The sequence below is a fragment of the Odontesthes bonariensis genome, chromosome 10, assembly GCF_027942865.1.
Source record: "Odontesthes bonariensis isolate fOdoBon6 chromosome 10, fOdoBon6.hap1, whole genome shotgun sequence".
NCBI lineage: Eukaryota > Metazoa > Chordata > Actinopteri > Atheriniformes > Atherinopsidae > Odontesthes > Odontesthes bonariensis.
Window position 1 is genome coordinate 3,339,670 of NC_134515.1, and position 19,407 is coordinate 3,359,076.

At 43.7% G+C, this 19,407-nt stretch overlaps 1 protein-coding gene across 4 annotated transcripts in view; it reads left to right on the top strand.

The window, feature by feature from the left end:
* The window catches only part of LOC142390484 (IQ motif and SEC7 domain-containing protein 1-like), a 205,557-nt gene extending 191,330 nt beyond the window's left edge, over nucleotides 1-14,227 (top strand). For all 4 annotated transcript variants that reach the window (XM_075475944.1, XM_075475945.1, XM_075475946.1 and 1 more), the window contains 4 exons: nucleotides 5,109-5,270; nucleotides 7,060-7,269; nucleotides 8,841-8,890; nucleotides 11,267-14,227. In XM_075475944.1, coding sequence (XP_075332059.1) covers nucleotides 5,109-5,270; nucleotides 7,060-7,269; nucleotides 8,841-8,890; nucleotides 11,267-12,502 — 1,658 coding nt within the window. In that variant the 3' untranslated portion in view covers nucleotides 12,503-14,227. The remainder of the gene's footprint in view (nucleotides 1-5,108; nucleotides 5,271-7,059; nucleotides 7,270-8,840; nucleotides 8,891-11,266) is intronic.
* Nucleotides 14,228-19,407: the final 5,180 nt, after the last annotated feature.

Below are 19,407 nucleotides of genomic sequence, written 5' to 3' on the forward strand. Positions count from 1 at the left end.
CCAGGCTAACATCAGGCTAAATCAGGCTAACATCAGGATAACATCAGGCTAACACCAGGCTATCATCAGGCTACCATCAGGCTAACATCAGGATAACATCAGGCTAACATCAGGCTAACATCAGGCTAACACCAGGCTAACATCAGGCTAACATCAGGCTAACATCAGGATAACATCAGGCTAACATCAGGCTAACGTCAGGCTAACATCAGATTAACATCAGGATAACATCAGCCTAACACCAGCCTTACATCAGGTAACATCAGGCTAACACCAGGCTAACATCAGGCTAACATCAGGTTAACATCAGATTAACATCAGGCTAACATCAGGCTAACACCAGGCTAACATCAGGCTAACGTCAGGCTAACATCAGGCTAACATCAGGCTAACACCAGGTTAACATCAGGCTAACATCAGGCTAACATCAGGTTAACATCAGGATAACAGCAGGTTAACATCAGGCTAACATCAGGCTAACATCAGGCTAACACCAGGTTAACATCAGGCTAACATCAGGCTAACATCAGGCTAACATCAGGATAACATCAGGCTAACGTCAGGCTAACATCAGATTAACATCAGACTAACATCAGGCTAACATCAGGTTAACATCAGGCTAACATCAGACTAACATCAGGCTAACATCAGGTTAACATCAGGCTAACATCAGGCTAACGTCAGGCTAACATCAGATTAACATCAGACTAACATCAGGCTAACATCAGGTTAACATCAGGATAACAGCAGGTTAACATCAGGCTAACATCAGGCTAACATCAGGCTAACATCAGGCTACCATCAGGATAACATCAGACTAACATCAGGCTAACATCAGGTTAACATCAGGATAACAGCAGGTTAACATCAGGCTAACATCAGGCTAACATCAGGATAACATCAGGCTAACATCAGGCTAACATCAGGTTAACATCAGGCTAACATCAGGCTAACACCAGGCTAACATCAGGCTAACACCAGGCTAACATCAGGCTAACATCAGGCTAACACCAGGCTAACATCAGGCTAACATCAGGTTAACATCAGATTAACATCAGGCTAACATCAGGCTAACATCAGGCTAACACCAGGCTAACATCAGGCTAACATCAGGCTTCTTCTCTGCACAGTAAAGTCTGTGAATGGAACTCTGGATCGTGGTGCTGGACAAAGGTTTCCCACAGTAATCCCTTGTCCGTGTGCTTCTATCAGCTGCTGATGAACGAGGGTTCTTGATGCATCAGGGGTCAGAGGTCACGGGGGTCCAGCTTAGGCTTGCTCCCTCGTCCTTTACACTGAAACTCCTCCAGATTCCCTGAATGCTTTAAAGATATTCTGCTCTGCAGAGGGAGAAATATGCAGATCCCTTCCAGTCTTTCTCTGAGGAACTTTGTTTGAAACACATTTGTGGACAAACTGGAGCTCCTCTGAACATCTCTGCTGCTCACAGACTCATCATGGTTACAGCTCAAAAACAGAAGCCATTCTTGTTGGCACTCCGCACCAGATCTGGTCATCCACTATCACCAGCATCACCTTCTCCGGCCACGACATCCACCTTTCACCCTCAGTCACTAATCTCGGTGTTAGGATGGACCCTCACCTGACCTTCGAGGCTCACGTCAAACAACTCTGCAAAACCTCCTTCTTCCACCTCAGAAACATTGCCAAACTCCGCCCCATACTCACTCTCCCTGATTCCGAAAAACTTGTCCACGCCTTTGACTACTGCAACGCACTCCTCATCAGGATCCCCAGCAAGAACATCCAGCAGCTGCAGTATATTCAGAACTGTGCTGCCAGGATCCTGATGGGGGTGCGGAAGTACCACCACATCACACCCATCCTCAAATCCCTCCATTGGCTTCCAGTCCAGTACAGGACCCCCCCCCACACACACACACACACACACACACATCAAATAACTCATCGCCCCCCATTCCTCCTCACATCATCTCCGCTCTGGACAGGCCGACCTCCTCCAGCTCCAGAGGACAAGGCTCAGGTCTATGGGCGACCGCGCCTTCAGCTCAGCTGCACCCAGTCTGTGGAATGCTCTCCCCACCCATCTAACACAGAGATACTCACTATTGTTTTCACCAGAGCCACATTGGCAGCAAAATCAAGGGAAGAGCTACTTTTACGACAACATACTAAAGTCCCCTTTTGCAAATATGCATTTCTACATATAAAAAAGAAACAACACAGCCAATACATTTTCAATTCAGACCACATTTATCTTAATACTGGGATGAGCAGAAGCTGGCGTGCATGTCCTCGACTTTCTTCATGTTGTATTTGTAGTTTGTTGTTGTAATCATAGTGAGACATTCAGGATGAGCATGGTTTTTGTGCTGGTTTTTGTCCTTTTTTAATAAAAAAACTATCCATTGTGCCTGCATCTCACGCCGGCTAAAGGAGCTAGCGTGCTCTGGCTAAAGGAGCTAGCATGCTCTGCGGTCAAGTGTGAGGTGGTTTAAGCGGGCTGCGTTGCCAGGTTTAACAGTCCCCCTTTAGGAAACACCATTAAGCCTTAATTAATACTTAATAAAAATACTTAATACTACAAAAACTGCAACTAAATCTTAAAATTATTTTTCTGTTTGTTTATTTGTTTTGTTTTGTTTTTTAAATGCTAGTTTTAAAAATGTAGCACTCTGAGGTCATTAAATTAATGTAAAGTGCTTCATAAATAAAATATATTATTATTATTACAAACATCAGTTTGAACATCCATCTGCAGTGAATAAAAGTCTCAGTAAATGTAAGAATCTCTGCAACATTCAGGCTTTACAGATCCTACGGTTCATGTCAGCGTGATAAAATGAGCAAAGCAGCAGATACAGAATAATTATTATGACACTTTGAAAGAGCGGAGAGGAAACCAAAGGAAGAACCTGCATTCGTAAGGCTGAATTACAAAATAATAATAATAATAATAATAATTAATAATAATGATATTATTATTATTATTATTATTATTATTATTATTAATAATAATAATAATAATAATAATAATAATAATAATAATAATAATAATGATATTATTAATAATAATAATAATAATAATGATAATAACTTGCATCACATTAACAGTTTAAACAACTTGAGGGCTCCACGTCTCAGAGCGTGTTCTGCTTGTTAGTTGTTGTTGTTGTTGTTGTTGTTGTTGTTGTTGACAGTTCTGGTTCACCAGTCTGAGCTAAATGGGAGCTGGCAGGCGTCTGATGGCTGCGACCACGACAGATTGTCCCACATGATTCATCAGCACAATCAGCTGTGTGGGCGGGTGTGTGAGTCAGCTTCCTGCACTGATCAGAGGTCGGAGTCAGCACTCATCTTCTCGCCTTCAAAGACGCTTTTCTTCCATGTGTTCTCAACATTTAACAGGTTTTTACACCAGTAAGCACAAAAAAATTATATCAGCCGGCAAACAGAAAGAATTAAAACAGGTGACGGGATGAGGAACACTGTCAGAAATAAAAAGAATAGAAGGATGAAGTGATTACCGCCTTAAAGGAAAAAGAAAGTCAGCAGCTAAATGTGAAGAACGCGTTAAACCGGCTGCTAAATGCTCGTTTATGCCCGAAATGTAAGATTTAGGAACAGAGATTCCTGATTTTTACTCTGATTCTCACTTATCTTGTTTTGCTCGATGCACAGCATGGAACCATGGCAACCGAGGTTGTGTTTTAGGACATATAAATACGCGGATAAGGCATTCCTGGACCCAACACCTCATACCCATAAAACTCCAGTGTACATCACTTCCAAATGGAGCCTCGTCATATCAGATCAACAGTGATTGATGTGACTAACAAAGATCCCAAAACAAAGGCCACACGTCCTCTGATTGATGAACTCGTGTGAAATCGTGTTAGAAAGCTCTATTAGTCTAAACATGTTCCTGTAGTTCAGGGATGTCCAAACTCCGGCCCGGTATTTTGTCTGGTTTTCAACACATTGGGGATCTAAACGACTACTTTCTCACCTGAAAATGTTTCAAATGTTGCTAAAGTTTACAGAGTTTAGAGCTTAAGAGAAATCAGCTTCAGGCCGGCTGATTTCGGCTCGGGCAGGAGCGAAATGCATTGTGGGTAAACGCTCTGCATACTGTCTGATCGATTAGTATGTAGTATGGAAGTATGTAGTATGTAGTATGTAGTATGGAAGTATGCAGTATGTAGTATGTAGTATGTAGTATGGAAGTATGGAAGTATGCAGTATGTAGTATGGAAGTATGCAGTATGTAGTATGGAAGTATGTAGTGTGTAGTATGCAGTATGTAGTATGGAAGTATGGAAGTATGTAGTGTGTAGTATGCAGTATGTAGTATGGAAGTATGTAGTATGTAGTATGGAAGTATGCAGTATGTAGTATGGAAGTATGTAGTATGTACTATGTACTATGTAGTGTGTAGTAGGAAGTATGTAGTATGTAGTATGGAAGTATGCAGTATGTAGTATGGAAGTATGTAGTATGAAAGTATGTAGTATGGAAGTATGTAGTATGTAGTATGTAGTATGGAAGTATGCAGTATGTAGTATGGAAGTATGTAGTATGTAGTGTGTAGTATGCAGTATGTACTATGGAAGTATGCAGTATGTACTATGTAGTGTGTAGTATGCAGTATGTAGTATGGAAGTATGCAGTATGTAGTATGGAAGTATGCAGTATGTAGTATGGAAGTATGTAGTATGTAGTATGGAAGTATGCAGTATGTAGTATGGAAGTATGCAGTATGTAGTATGGAAGTATGTAGTATGGAAGTATGTAGTATGTAGTATGTAGTATGCGGTTTCGAACACAGCCATAGTCACTCAAATATTTCAAATTCATATAACACAAAACAAACTCTTCAGCACACTCTGGGGGAGATTTGATGTTTCAAGAGTCTTCAAATTGTGTTCCTGGCCTAAAGAAACACATTTATGTGTAAATCCCTGCTTGGATAATGTCAAAAGTCTCGAGACATTTAAATGGAAGTACACTTGATAAGCAAAACGAAAGCTTGATGTGAGACATCGACCACAGAGATGTTTTCTGCCCTCAGACTCGTGGTCTTTCCAGCCTGATATGCAGATGTTTTGCCTCTGTGTGTTACTCAGACTACCCTCACGGCATCCGGCTGACGTCGGCGAACCCCGGGGGAGAGAGGAAGGTGCTGATCGTCTTCACAGCGCCGAGCCAGCAGGACCGAGCGCGCTTCACCTCCGACCTCAGAGAGAGCATCGCGGAGGTTCAGGACATGGAGAAGTACAGAGTGGAGTGTGAGTGTCACGGCTAAAAGTGTTGATGTCGTTGCTAAAAAAACACAGATGTTTGTCACTAAGAAGTTAAAGTGATGTCCTCAGCTGGGACTAGGGCTGTAGCAATACACTAATCTCACGATACGATACACGATATTCAGCCAACGATAAGATTCGATACGATACGATTCAAAACGATACGATATGATACGATTCGATACGATACACGATACAAGATATTCAGCCTACGATACAATTCAATACAATACGCTTCGATACGATACAATTCGATACAATACGATACACTACGACACGATTCAATACGATACGATTCTATACGATACAATACGATTCAATACGATACGATTCTATACGATTCGGTTCAACACAATATGATTTAATACGATACGATTCTATACGATACGATACAATTCGCTATGATTCGATACGATTCGATACGATTCGATTCGATACGATACGATTCGATACGATTCGATACACTTACATCATTTTCTGGGGGTAAAAAGGGACAGTGTGATTTGACATGAATCGTCGCTGATTGGACCGGTGGTCCGACCTTTGAACCGGAAGGAAAACACCGCCAGACAAACAGAAACAAACGAACATGTCACAAACGTGAGAGCTGTGCACTTTATACAACATTTTTATAAACTAATTTATCACTGTTTTGTATAATATGACCCCCTGGCATTGGATTGTATTATAAAAATCAATTTATCTGGAAATCGATTTATCTGGAAACGAAATATCGATATATATCGCAGTATCGATAAAATTGCTCAGCCCTAGTTGGGACGCTGTCGTGTGTCAGAGCTGAGGAAATCACACGCAGTAAGTGAAGCCAAATATCTATATAGTTCAAAGCCTATTTAGTCATACTTTTTGTTTTAAAACGCTCAGAATGTTTTCCGTGGATCGGTTCTGACCAAAGAGCAACGCTGTTGTAATGCAGTGTGTTGGTGCCGTCATAGAGATGCAAATTACCCTCAAACTCAGCCTTTCTCCATCACAGATGCCGTCCTTTGAACTGAATACAATAGCTACATGAGTTTGATTGAACCTTAAAGCGATGTGCTTCTGACTCTTTTTGAAGGACCCAAACCTCTGTTGTGGGGCATTTTCTGAACATATAAACCCTCCCAGTGGCAGCCTGCTGCAATAGCTCTGGACATATTGTGTCTTTTTCTGTGAAAACACAGATTTTTTTTAACGTTGGTGTGGCTGCTGGAAGGACAATTTGTTATGATGCATCACTGTGGCAGCAGGAAATTCGTTTGTGAAAAGCTGTGAAAGTAATGCCTGGAATAAAACCCCAGAGCCAGATGAGTTAAAGAGGAGGTGTCAAGGATGCAGAGCAGGAATAAAATGGAGATAAAGGAGGAGGGAGTTTAAACCATTTGTTCCCTTGATCATCATGGGAAGTGTGAGATCAGCTGACGCTGTGTGTGACATCATCAGCTGAGCTGTTGCTAAGCTACAGAAACAACAGCCCAACCCACTGATGGAGACCCCTGAAGGTTCCTGCCACACCTTCCTCTCTGCTACACCACAGCTTTGTTTGTCAGCTGATTTATATTTTATTTTGTTATCCATCTATAACAACAGCTGATCTTTAATAATAATCGAAATGGGGATGAATAAAGTATTATTGAATTGAATGAAATGTGTTTAAATGCTTTTTTGTTCGTGCTCCCAACAACATCTCTGAGGCGCAGGTGTACCAGTGATCGGGACGTTTTCTTTTGTGTAATGACAGTATTTAACGTCCTTTCTCCCGTCTCCCCTCCAGCTGAGCTCGAGAAGCAGAAGGGCGTGATGCGTCCCGGCATGTTGGCAGGACCAGGAGGCGTGGGGATGCCAGGGCCCGGCGGGGGGACGATGAACAGCGAGGGGATGAACGGCACTCTGGGAAGGCCGAGCCTCGACGACACGTACGCCTCAGTGGACGGACTCAAACGCACGGCGCTCAGCTCCTCGCTCAGAGACCTCTCAGAGACAGGTGAGCAGGAAGCATAAGGCTCAGTTCTGACGCAAACATCAGTACCAAACATCTACATCTTTCTCCAGTAAAACAAAGCTGCTTGTGACTTTGTAGATATTCAGATTTTCCCTTCACTGCTGATGGTTTTTTAACATGATTTACTTAGTCAGAGCCAACCTGCATCTGTGCTGTTATGTAACTGATGGAACCGTCACGAAATGGTAAACACCACAGTGAGATTTCCCTAATGATGTTCTGGTGCTCTGCCACCTGCTGGACAGAAATGGGAACTACACCAAAATACTTAAGAGGTTGCTTTCAGTGTGGAAGCTGCTCTTCATGGACAAAACCAGTCGCACAAACAATATAAAAAGTCATCACACAAGTCAATAGTACTGTAGAATCTGTAAAGGCTGATATATTTTTATCTAGGGCTGGGCAACGATTAAAATGTTTAATCTAATTAATCACATGATTTACCTGATTAATCACGATTAATCGCATTTGTACGCAGAATCCAAAAATGAATCCAAAAGTAGTGTATAGCTTTTAGCATTTAGTTTTATTTTAAATGTGCTGCCATATGAATGAAAGTGCCATAACATTTGTTGTGCAAACACACTTTTAACATCAGCATCTTTCTGTAGTTTTTATGTAGAAGCCTCGCTCCACTGTCTGTTTCCTTGAATGACTTGCTGCTATCAGTTGTGTGTTTTGCCTTTAAGTGATATTTTAGACTGGAACTACTACGCTGAGAAGACAATTCAACTTGGCTGTAAATGCAGGAGCTTTTTTTTAAATTTATTTTGAAATACGTGCTTTTATGTTGAAACAAGTAAAACAGGAAGTAGCGGCGGTTAGCTCCGTGAGCTTCACACCTGTAGCGGTGATGTTACCTGCTAGTTTATCTTTATTTTATTACTCCATGCTTCGTGGTGTGTGAATGTGATGTATTCAACAGACTTTTACAATAATAAAACCTGCGTTAATGCGCGATAAAATATTGATCGGCGTTAAATAATTAACAAGTTAACGCGATAATAACGAGTTAACTCGCCCAGCCCTAATTTTTACATGTAACACACTGTAAGCTTAACTGTTTCCAGTCTTTACATTTTCCTTCCAAGCAGCCAGACTTTCTTTTAATCTTTTAAAGTGGTCCTGAGAAATAGTTCTCCATCTTTCTGAAGGTCTTTCAAAGTTTTTCTATGAACATTGGCTGCTAAATAACCGCCAGATGTTAGCTAAAATTAAAAAACTGTGAGATAAATAACAGTTATTTATCTGTTCGGACAGACAGACCGATGTTAAAAAAGTATATCTAATTACGTACCTTTGTCGATTAATTACATTTAACCACTAAAGCATCTTTTTTTTTTAAATATTTCAGCAGTGTAACAGATTAAGATGTGGTTAGCATAGCTTAGCATAAATAATGAAGGCAGGGGCAGCAGTTACACACACTGATGAATATGTTTAAGCTGTTTGTTTAACAAACAGAAATGTAAATACGACATTTTCTGGGTTTAACTTGTCACAAGTTGTTTATGGGAAACAAGTGTTAATCGTGTCTTCTGATTGGGTAACAGGGAAGCGAGGTCGTAGGAACAGTGTGGGGTCATTGGACAGTACCATTGAAGTAAGTCCGGTAAAAACGTGCATGACCTCCCCGCATGCTGCCTCTGCACGTCTCACTTCCTGTTGAGTGCATGTCACAGCAGCTGAATGTGTTCCTGAAAATATGGAAATCCAAAAGTGCCATAAATTGCTTTAATTTCCACTGGATTCAATTTAAAATGGTGGCTTTTACCCCGCAGAAAGTGCATGAAACGTGTCTCTTCTTACACCACATTTACCTAGCATGTTTAAATGCTGCATTTTACAGTAATCTAGTGAGGAACCTGCTAAAAAATGTCAATAAGTTCAAAGTTTTATTTATTGAATTGTACTGTAAGAACTGGCCATGGGGCAAAATGACATTTTTATAGCTTTAAAGATTGTTTCTAATTCCTTGTGAATGGAACTCTGCCTGTAATCAGTTTTCAGTGTAAATTACTGAGACGTTTAACACAAAGTTCTCCAGCTGAAGGGACCGGCGCTGTGCCTGAACCTCAGTAATTCTTCCTGCATGTCCTCACAGCTGCATGTTCGACGCTTTAACACTTTGCTTCTTTCAGCTGCATTTCCTGTTTGCTGTTGATTTCAGTTCATTTCAAGTAAAAACATGTTTGTGTCTGAGTCGGCATGAATTGGAAGCACACCGAGGCTGGTTAGGATCTATAGCCTCGTTTCCACGGTCAGTACGGTTCGGGTCACATCGTATCGGTACGGGTCGGGTCGCTTTGGGGTCAGCTTTGCGTTCCCACTGTACAAAGGGGACCCTCACACCTCATCCTGACTGAAAGCGAGCGAGCGAAACTGATGCGATACGACGACGGAATTTCGCGAGGGTGTCCTGATATGCAGCGTGACGATTTTGTCGAGAGTGATTCTATTGATTCAGAAGCGAGTTCTCTGGCTCCCTTCGGTTCAGATCTTTGTGGTACGGGTGTTTGGGGTCATAAACCACCGGGTGCTGTTCCACGGTAAAGATCAGCTTCTCCTCGTCCGTTATTCCCTGAGTGATGCTGACCTGTTGCTAACTAGCTTGTCAACAGGAAGCAGCGTGTTCATTTCAACCAATAAGAACGGGACGCCGCCGTCGCGAAATGTCGTCCCAATAGAGACAGGACGTAGCGACATAGCGATAGCACGTAGCAACATAGCGATAGCACGTAGCGACATAGCGATAGCACGTAGCGACATAGCGATAGGACGTAGCGACATCGCTCGCGGCATGTCAGGACAGGCTGATTGAAAAGTAGCATTCTGATCACTTTTTTCAATCGCTCGCGTTCCGTCAGGATGGGGTGTCAGGGGTGGGTGGAGCACGTGCTGAAGGGTCACTACGTCAATCACTCCGAAGCTTCTTCAGCTTAATGCGACACTGGCTCGCGGTCCGGTTGAAACCACCGCTGCACAGCCTCCTCACCGACAACGGAGAGCGGAGCCTGGAACCGGTCCTGTGTGCTCGGTACCCCAACCAGAAGGGTTACAAGAATGGTAACGGGTACCGGGACTATGGGGTAATGGGACCGGTATGCTTTGGTGGTAGTGGAAACATTGAAATAAGACTTAGGCTGTGTTCGAAACCGCCTACTACATACTACATACTTGCAAACGGCATACTCATCGATCAGAGAGTATGCAGAGCGTTCACCCACAATGCATTTCGCTCCTGGCCAAGCAGAAATCAGCCGGCCTGAAGCTGATTTCTCTTAAGCTCTAAACTCTGTAAACTTTAGCAACATTTGAAACATTTTCAGGCGAGAAAGTAGTCATTTAGATCCCCAACGTGTCGAAAACCTGACAAAATACCGGCTATTTACAACTTTGTTCCCACGAATTCGGCGCTACTAAAGCTAGCCGCAGCGAGCAACGCACTTCCGGTTATTTTCACAAAATAAAATACCCGTTGCCTTTTAAATCTGAATCTAGTATGCATTCGGGAACTTAAAAAAAGTTAAAGTTAGTAGGAGTGGTGGGAGAAGTATGCGGTTTCGAACACAGCCTTAGACTTAGACTTTCTTTATTGTCAGGTTAGTCTTGACAACGAAATGTCGTGACTAAGCGAACCGTTCTGAACCGACCCGTACCGACCCTGCATAGTGGAAACGGGGCTTATTGGTTCCATGAGTTTTGCAGCATTTCCACCTCACTGCAGCACAAGTAAAGTCCTGAAATTCATTTAGGTATATTTCACATGTTTGCTGCTTTTAGCCAACTTTTAAGTTGGATTCTGTAGTTCTGGAAAAGGTTCTTCAGACAGCCGCTGCTCTCTGAGACGCATCACCACCATGTGACTCTTGGCTGATAACTGTTGGTTTGTCTTGCTTTGTATCTAATTCCCTTTATCCTTCTTTTGCTCCGTCCTCTCTGCGCTCTCTCTTCTCCGACGTCCCTTTCCTCCTCTCAGGGTTCCATCATTAGCAGCCCTCGGCCCCATCAGCAGCGCCCCCTGCCTGCTGGAGGTCTGTCTTACAGCCCCATGATGGTCCCTTCGTCTCCAGCAGCCTACCGGCCACACCGCCCTACTCAGAGCCCCGGTACAGGGGTGGGGGGTGGGCCGGGGCTCTGTCACAACCAGGGAGGGGTCACTACCTCCCCTCTCGTGAGCGGGGTAGGGGGTGGGGGCGGAGGAGGGATGGTGAGTGGGGGCGGCCCGACGGGAGGAGGCCGGATGGGGAACTTCTTGGGCAGTCGCAGAGGCAAAGTTCCTGGTCCCCTGACGATGACGTCGCCCCCTCCTCAGGGTCCCCCGAGTCCCCTGATGATATCATCACCCCCCCACTACCCCGCCCCCGCACCTCCCATCCCCCACCCATCCTCCCCTTCCCCATGCCCCTCCCCATCGCCCAACCTCGTGCAGTCGGACTTGGGAGGAGTTGGAGGGGCCGGCGGTATGGTCGGGGGTCCGTCCAAGCTCCAGGCTTTGCACGCCCAGTATTGCCACGGCACCAGTGGAGGAGGCGGAGTCAGTCTTACTGGGCACCAGCAGCAGCAAACGCCGCCCCCACCCTACCACCACCACCACCGCTACCACATGCAGAGCGTCCCGCCGCACCACGTCCTCTCGCACAGGTTCTCCGCACCCCGACGGCAAGGCCCGTCCGGCTGCGCCCCCTCCCACACGCAGCCGCATCAGAGGCTGCAGCACGCCGCCCAGCACCCGCGCTACAGCATGGCGCCGGGCTTCACCACGCCCCCGCCCCTGTCGCCGCACTCCCCCGTCACCCCTTCTACACCGCACGGACTCTACCACTCGCACCCCGTGGCGGGGCGCCCGGGGGTCGGCGCCAAGCTCCCGCTGACCATCTCGCACTCCCAGCCCCACCCCCACGCTCACACGCATGTGCACAACCACGTCGTGCACACACACTCCCCCCTCAGCCCCTCCCCCTCCGCCTCCCCCTCCACCCATTTTATCTTCTCCACCCCGCCGCCTCAGACCCCCTCGGCGCGCCTCGTCCCCCAGACGGCTGCGCAACCCTACGCACCCCAATACCCGCCCCTCTCCTCCATCCCACCTCCCCCTCCACACTCCCCCTTACCTCCCCCGTCCACCGCCCCACTCTCCCCGCACCCCCCGGGAACAGGGCAAGGGGGCGGCCCCAAATCGAAGCCCGTCAGCCGGATCAGCACGGTCGTGTGAGGAGGCGGAAGGCCGGGACAGTCGCACGCCACCCTGTTGTGAGAGGGAGACGGAGAAGAGGGGCGGGACAAATGCAGGTGCATCAAAATGGCCGCCTGTTGAGGAGAAGAGCACTGAGAACGGGAAAGAGGAAATTACTCAGCTTGTGTTATTTTCACATCCAGTTCCCTCGCAAGTAGAAAGACAGACTCTCACGCTGAGCTGTTTATTGGGCAACTTGCACCCTGAATGGGGGGGGAAATCCAGTGCCGGTGGACAAAGAAAAACTACGATAAAAAGCATTTCCAGACACCTGAAGATGAAGGAAAACTCCTACACGGTCCTGTAGTTTTGACAATGTCCTCATCTTCCCTTCGTAGTGCCCCCTCCGAGGCGAGCCGGGACTCAAGAGGACACGTTTGTAGTTCTTCACGGACAGACAAAGTGTTTGTGTCATGTTGTGAGTACAGATGTTCGTGTCGCTGTAGTGGACAAATGGTTCGGGGACCAGTCGTGAAAAGGAGACAGTGCCTGAGAATATTAAGCAAAAGGGGGGTTGGCGCTCAGTGCTGACGCTTACAGGGTCGGTTAAAGGGGCAGTTTGGGAAGCCTGAGAAACAGAACGTGTCCTGTTAGTATATTCCAAAAATCACAGTAGTCTTACACCACCTGGTTGGCACACAAAAAAAGCACTTGTACCATAGTTCTAAGGTTGTTGACATATTTACAAGCCATGAGGCAGAAGCAGAAGTGGTTAGCATTAATATGGTGCGGTTTCTGTGTCTTAGACAGGCATGCATGACCTGTGCAATAGCTAACAATCGTCAGTGTGTCCGTGGGTGAAATCATATATGCAGGGGGAGGGATTTGTTGTGCAGAAGAAGCGAAGTTTATCGGAGGAAAATAAACTTCCCGACACCTTTAAAAAAAAAAAAAGCCATCTAAACAGAAACTACAGGTGTATTTTTACCTTTGTGTTTTTGCAAAAATTGCTCAGAGCCTTCAGTGTTTGTGGATTACAGGGTTTCAGCAGGGGGCGCTATACTGTTGTTTTTGAGCTGGGACTTTCCCCAAATTTTCCCTCAATTATTTACTCCCGTAACTTTGGGGGTTCATTTGTACTCAGCCTGTGAATGCTCTCCCCCTTTATTATCAAGTATCCCAGTACATATGAAAGTGTAACCTGTCACCTGTGTTTTATCCTCCATATTGTACGTGAACCTTCTACGTTGCCAGAGAAGGAGATTTATCTGAGAGGTGCCACACAGGGAAACACTCACAAAGACAGGGAGCCGCAGCACCTAAAGGAATTTCTATTTCAGGTTATTTCAAACAGCGTAACTACCCAACGTGTGCGTAAAGGGAACAGGGTGGGAAATTAGAGTTAAAAGAGGAATATTATTGTTTACGCCATCAAAAACATGACCAAAAAAAAAAACCTTGATTGGTTTTATTTATTATTGGAAGAGCAATCGAGCAGGGACCCCGTTTCCAGAACTGCCAAAGCTTTTAGTTCAGTCAGAATTCTTTTTTTTTCCATTTTCTTTTTTTAAATTAAAATAAAAAGAACAGAGGGATGTAACAGAAATGTACATGGTATGTTGGGACATCAACATCTGGGTTTCTTTAAACAATTAAATAAAAATATTAAATAAAATAAAGATGAGACCGAGCAACCTTTTCCTTAGACTTAGAGAAAAACTGAAACAAAAACACAAATAAATCCCAAGAATTTAAATAAATAAATAAATAAATAAATAAAACAAACAAAAATACAAAACACCACCACAAAAACCAAATCTATAAATTTGTTAACTCTCAGTAAGAATTCTTATTATCAGTTACTTATTTTTTTTGCTTGGGTTTTCTGAACCGTTTCCTCCCTTTCTGGAGAATTAAACCGTTTGAGCCATTTAGCAGAAGCTTTTATCCAGTAAGAAACAGTAAGAAACCCCCTGGTGTAAGTGTTTAGAGTGAAATCTATTCAAAGGACGACAGTACAAGTGGGTCAGGTTGTTAGAAGTGTTGGAAAAGGAGGAATGATGGCGTTTGGTAGTTTGTTTGACCATCGTGGAACCACAGAAGACACCAGCTGAGCACAGAAGTGGTCCAGAACAAGCATGAAGCCCACATGACTGAGTTTAAATAGCTGGCTGCAGACGCAGGGAGACCACGGGTCACCATCTGTGGGGGCTTTACTGTGCAGGCAGAGAGACGTTTAAAGCTTTCTAAGCAGGATTCCATTATGATTTCCCACCCAGTCCAAACTATAAAGAGACTCTGGTGCACCTTTTAGAGGGTTGGTGAAATATTTACAGCTGAGTAAGGTGCCTTCAGACACAAAGATGGTACAACATATGATCATTATAAGAAAGACCACCTTGGAATATAAAGACAGTTCAGCATTCACCACAGAAAACAGGAAAGCCATGTTGGCTGAAGGCCTTCCTCTTTCCTCATCCTCACCAACAAAGACACAAAGGAACCTGAAACCTGCACCCACTTTTATCCGGAAGGACTTTCTCACAGGACTGGAGTGTTCATCCTTTCTCCGTCATGCAGCACCAAGTGAAGTCCTCATTTTTACACCTTATTTTTGCACTTTGCATTTAAGCCTGTTTTTTTTCCCTGTTGTTTTCCATTGAATTAAGATTTCAGGATACCCACGATGGCCGGTAGAACGTTCTTCCACCACCTGAACATTTTTTTTGGACTCTAATATAACTCTGAGTGCTGGTTACACTTCACTCTGCTTCTGACGGACAACTACCAGCCTTTAACTGTCGGACGATTGGATATCCCTCTGATGTTTTGAATGCAAAAAAACACGCTCTCTTTTGCCCGTGATTATCTGAATGCACCAACTGTAGATATGAACTGTACAGTGTGTTCCTGTTTTCAGCGGGGCCAACAGCATCCATCTGTAAATGAGGTACAGAATTGCTTGATTTAACACAAAGTAATCCTCTAAAAAGCAGAAGTTCATCTGGGTTCTTCAGGCTGTGGGATCCACCCTGTTCTCTTCAATCTGAAGAACCCCCTTCTTATTTGTTTTTTTCTTTTTAGAGCGAGCTGCTGAGATAATTATCAATATTGTTGTGTGACGAGCTTCTACTAACATAACGTACTCCTTGGGCTGTTTTTTGTATTTTTAGCATTTTTGATTTTGTTATGTGCTTACGATGTGAGATGTTTTATTTTTTTTCCTGATTTGGGCATCTTATTGAAGTACAAAAACTTGATTTTTCTTGATTTTTAATGTTTACAACAAAACCAACGACTTTTCTGTGGATAACACGACTCGTGCTGATGTTTTTAACGCAGACTGATGGTTACTTTGCACACGCCTGCACATATCTGACTCATCCCCAAACCTCTCTCCAATAGCAACACGCGTATAATCCCTTAAGGTTGAGCTGCTTGGAATTATGGGCCGTTGGATCAGCGCCATGCATCTACAGTCATCTGCAGAAACACCTGGAAACACCTGGCCTCTTTTACAGTAACCGTCATCAATCCACGCTACAAAACTTAAGCTAAGAGAAGTTCTCGAGGGGTACTGGATCAAACCTACCTCGTAAGGAGTGCACAACAATCCACTCTTTTTCAGTCCAACACGCATCGGGCAAATCCTCAGTGCAGGTCCACACTCATGCTTTAGCATGTTGAACTATTAATGGCAAACATTTTCCAAATCTTCAGTATTGACTAGGGCTGGGCGAGTTAACTCGTTATTATCGCGTTAACTCGTTAATTATTTAACGCCGATGAATATTTTATCGCATATTAACGCAGGTTTTATTATTTGTTTTCTTATTGTAAAAGTCTGCTGCTCACAGACTTTTATTTTGTAAAAGTCTGTTGCTCACAGGCTTTTATTTTGTAAAAGTCTGCTGCTGTCTGCTGTGGAACAGGAAAAGAAAGTAATCGGTGGATCCACCAAACATGGAGAAGGGTACGGAACTTTTACTCGGCCATTTTCATTTTAAAGTTCTTCCAGACGGCGGAGTCGACAGAACCAAAGTCATCTGTAAACACTGCCAAGTTGAATTGTTTTCTCAGCGTAGTAGTTCCAGTCTAAAATATCACTTAAAGGCAAAACACACAACTGATAGCAGCAAGTCATTCAAGGAAACAGACAGTGGAGCGAGGCTTCTACATAAAAACTACAGAAAGATGCTGATGTTAAAAGTGTGTTTGCACAACAAATGTTATGGCACTTTCATTCATATGGCAGCACATTTAAAATAAAACTAAATGCTAAAAGCTTTACACTACTTTTGGACTCATTTTTGGATTTTGCGTACAAATGCGATTAATCGTGATTCATTTGGTTAATCGCATCCATATTCCAGCAGGAAAAAGGCTCCTAACTCCAGGGATGAACCAGTGTTGTGTCCAAACAGAACAGACAACTTAGCAAAGAAGCCATTTTAAATTGGATCGCGATTAATCGGGATTAATTGCGGAAATCATCTGATTAATTAGATTAAACATTTTAATCGTTGCCCAGCCCTAGCGTTGACATTTGTCACCTTCTTTAAGCCAGGTTTGGTTTCAGTTCCACCTGCAGAGAACTTGAGACGCGTCGCAGTCAGATCATCCATCGCCGTGCGCCTTGTTACGGATCCAAGCACCGACCCAGGACGCAGCATTAATCTGCTGAGTCATAGCTCGGACCGGCCCAGGACGCAGCATTAATCTGCTGAGTCATAGCTCGGACCTCAGGCCCCAGCATTAATCTGCTGAGTCATAGCTCGGACCGGCCCAGGACGCAGCATTAATCTGCTGAGTCATAGCTCGGACCTCAGGCCCCAGCATTAATCTGCTGAGTCATAGCTCGGACCGGCACAGGCCCCAGCATTAATCTGCTGAGTCATAGCTCGGACCTCAGGCCCCAGCATTAATCTGCTGAGTCATAGCTCGGACCTCAGGCCCCAGCATTAATCTGCTGAGTCATAGCTCCGAGTTGTTCTGAGTTGGAATGTAACCGATTGGTTTTCTTTAGTTTTTCCAACCCCTGCAACACTTTCCTTCCTTCTCTGTTTTTGTTAGGTTTTTTTTGGATCCCCATACAGAGCCCCATGATTGGTCGTGTTCTTTACCGTCATGGTTTTTATTCAGACTCACTGTGGTTGTTCTGTTGTCTGCAGCAGGATTCGAGGCTCTGCGAGTGTACCTACACTGAAAACAGATCCAACTCCTGGCTGTGTGGGAGATTAAAAAAAAAGTCAGTCTCCAACATATTGAGTGGTTTTGGGAAAGTAAACACACGGTAAATGCTGGTTAAGAACATGCAAAAAAACACAGGTATGGTCCTTTAAATGCTCAACTGGAATTCCTTTTTTTCTGCCCGGTTCGGCTTTCCGCTCTCGGTTTGCATGTTGTATTTATTACAGTATCTGCACTGAATGAACTGTATTATAAACATGAATGTACATAACAGTTGTTAAGTGAAAAATCAACAATGCGGGAACTCACTTTTGCTCGGGCGGTTTGTGTCTGTTGGTTTACGTCGGGGATGGAGGGTCTGATTTTTTTGTTTTAACGCAGTTGGAAACAGATCTGGTCTGATTGCTGCAGGCGAATGAAACGACGGAGCTCATCAGATCTGCTTCGAATGAAGTTAAAAGGGTCGGACTCTTCTGTTGCCGTGTAAAAGCAATCTGTGTGTGTGTGTGTGTGTGTGTGAGTGTATCTATACAAGGACAGCGATTAGGGGGGGTCTCAGTTTGTTTGTTTCTAATAAAATAACACGGCGGACCGCTTCATGGGGAAAAACTTTTCTTGTTTATAATGTAGAGCAAAGAGAGACTGCAATAGTCCTTGTAAAATTGTGAGTAAAAGTGTCAAATATGTGTCAACAGAGACAACATTATTTTAAGAATTATGTATGGAAAAATTTTAGCTGTGTATATAAATATATATTACTTGTACTTTTGTTTTTGAAATGGCAGAGATATTGGAAAAAAAGTGGAAATATTTATTGCTCTAAAAATATAAAAATCTGTTCATGTGGATAGAAAGATGTGTCCTTGTTTTGTTCGGGTGACCAAATGCTCAAAGAAACACGTCATCAGCATACGTGGATTTATATTCCTTTAAAACTGTCTTTGTGCTCATTATTATTATTAACTTTATTTGTTATAGAGGGACAGTGTACACTAATTGACATTTTACAAAGAAAATGTAAATGCACCCAATTATAGCCAAAAGGCTAGTTTCCATTGGTAGCCCCCCTGCCAGAAGGAGCATGGCAAAATTACATATTAATTAAAAGAATAAATAAATTACAGCAAAAAAGCAAGCAAAACAAAAATAAAACAATTACAATACATATATATAAAAAAAACAGATAGGTTACACATCTGTCTACAACCTACCCAAACCCAACACACACACACATCCACAAAAGACACACACACACACACACACACACACACTCCAACCATCATCAGGCAGCTGGAATGAAGACTGAAGGGAAACTGTGGCTGACCAACCGGTTCAGATCCACTGATGCTGAGAGGAAAAATTAACACTTACTGTGATAATCCAGGTCAAAACAGCTGAAAATACAATGTTATTAATGCACACACAGACTGTGTTCGAAATTGCATATTTCTCCTACTACTCCTACTACTCCTACTTTCTCACCTAAGTTAGTATGTGAGTTTGAGTAAGCAGAAGTTCCCGGATGCATACTAGATTCTCCTAAATGTTGGGTATGCATCATGAGGTTACTACTCATACTCAAACTACCCAAGATGCAACGTAACGTGACGTCGCCGATCGTCATTTCCTGTCAAAACGGCAGTTTCAAGCTAGCTACAACGAGGGCAGGTTCACTTCCTGTTTTCAAAACAAAAGCACCAATTGTATGGTAATGGCTTTCCCTATGATAAAAGGCAACGGGTATTTTATTTTGT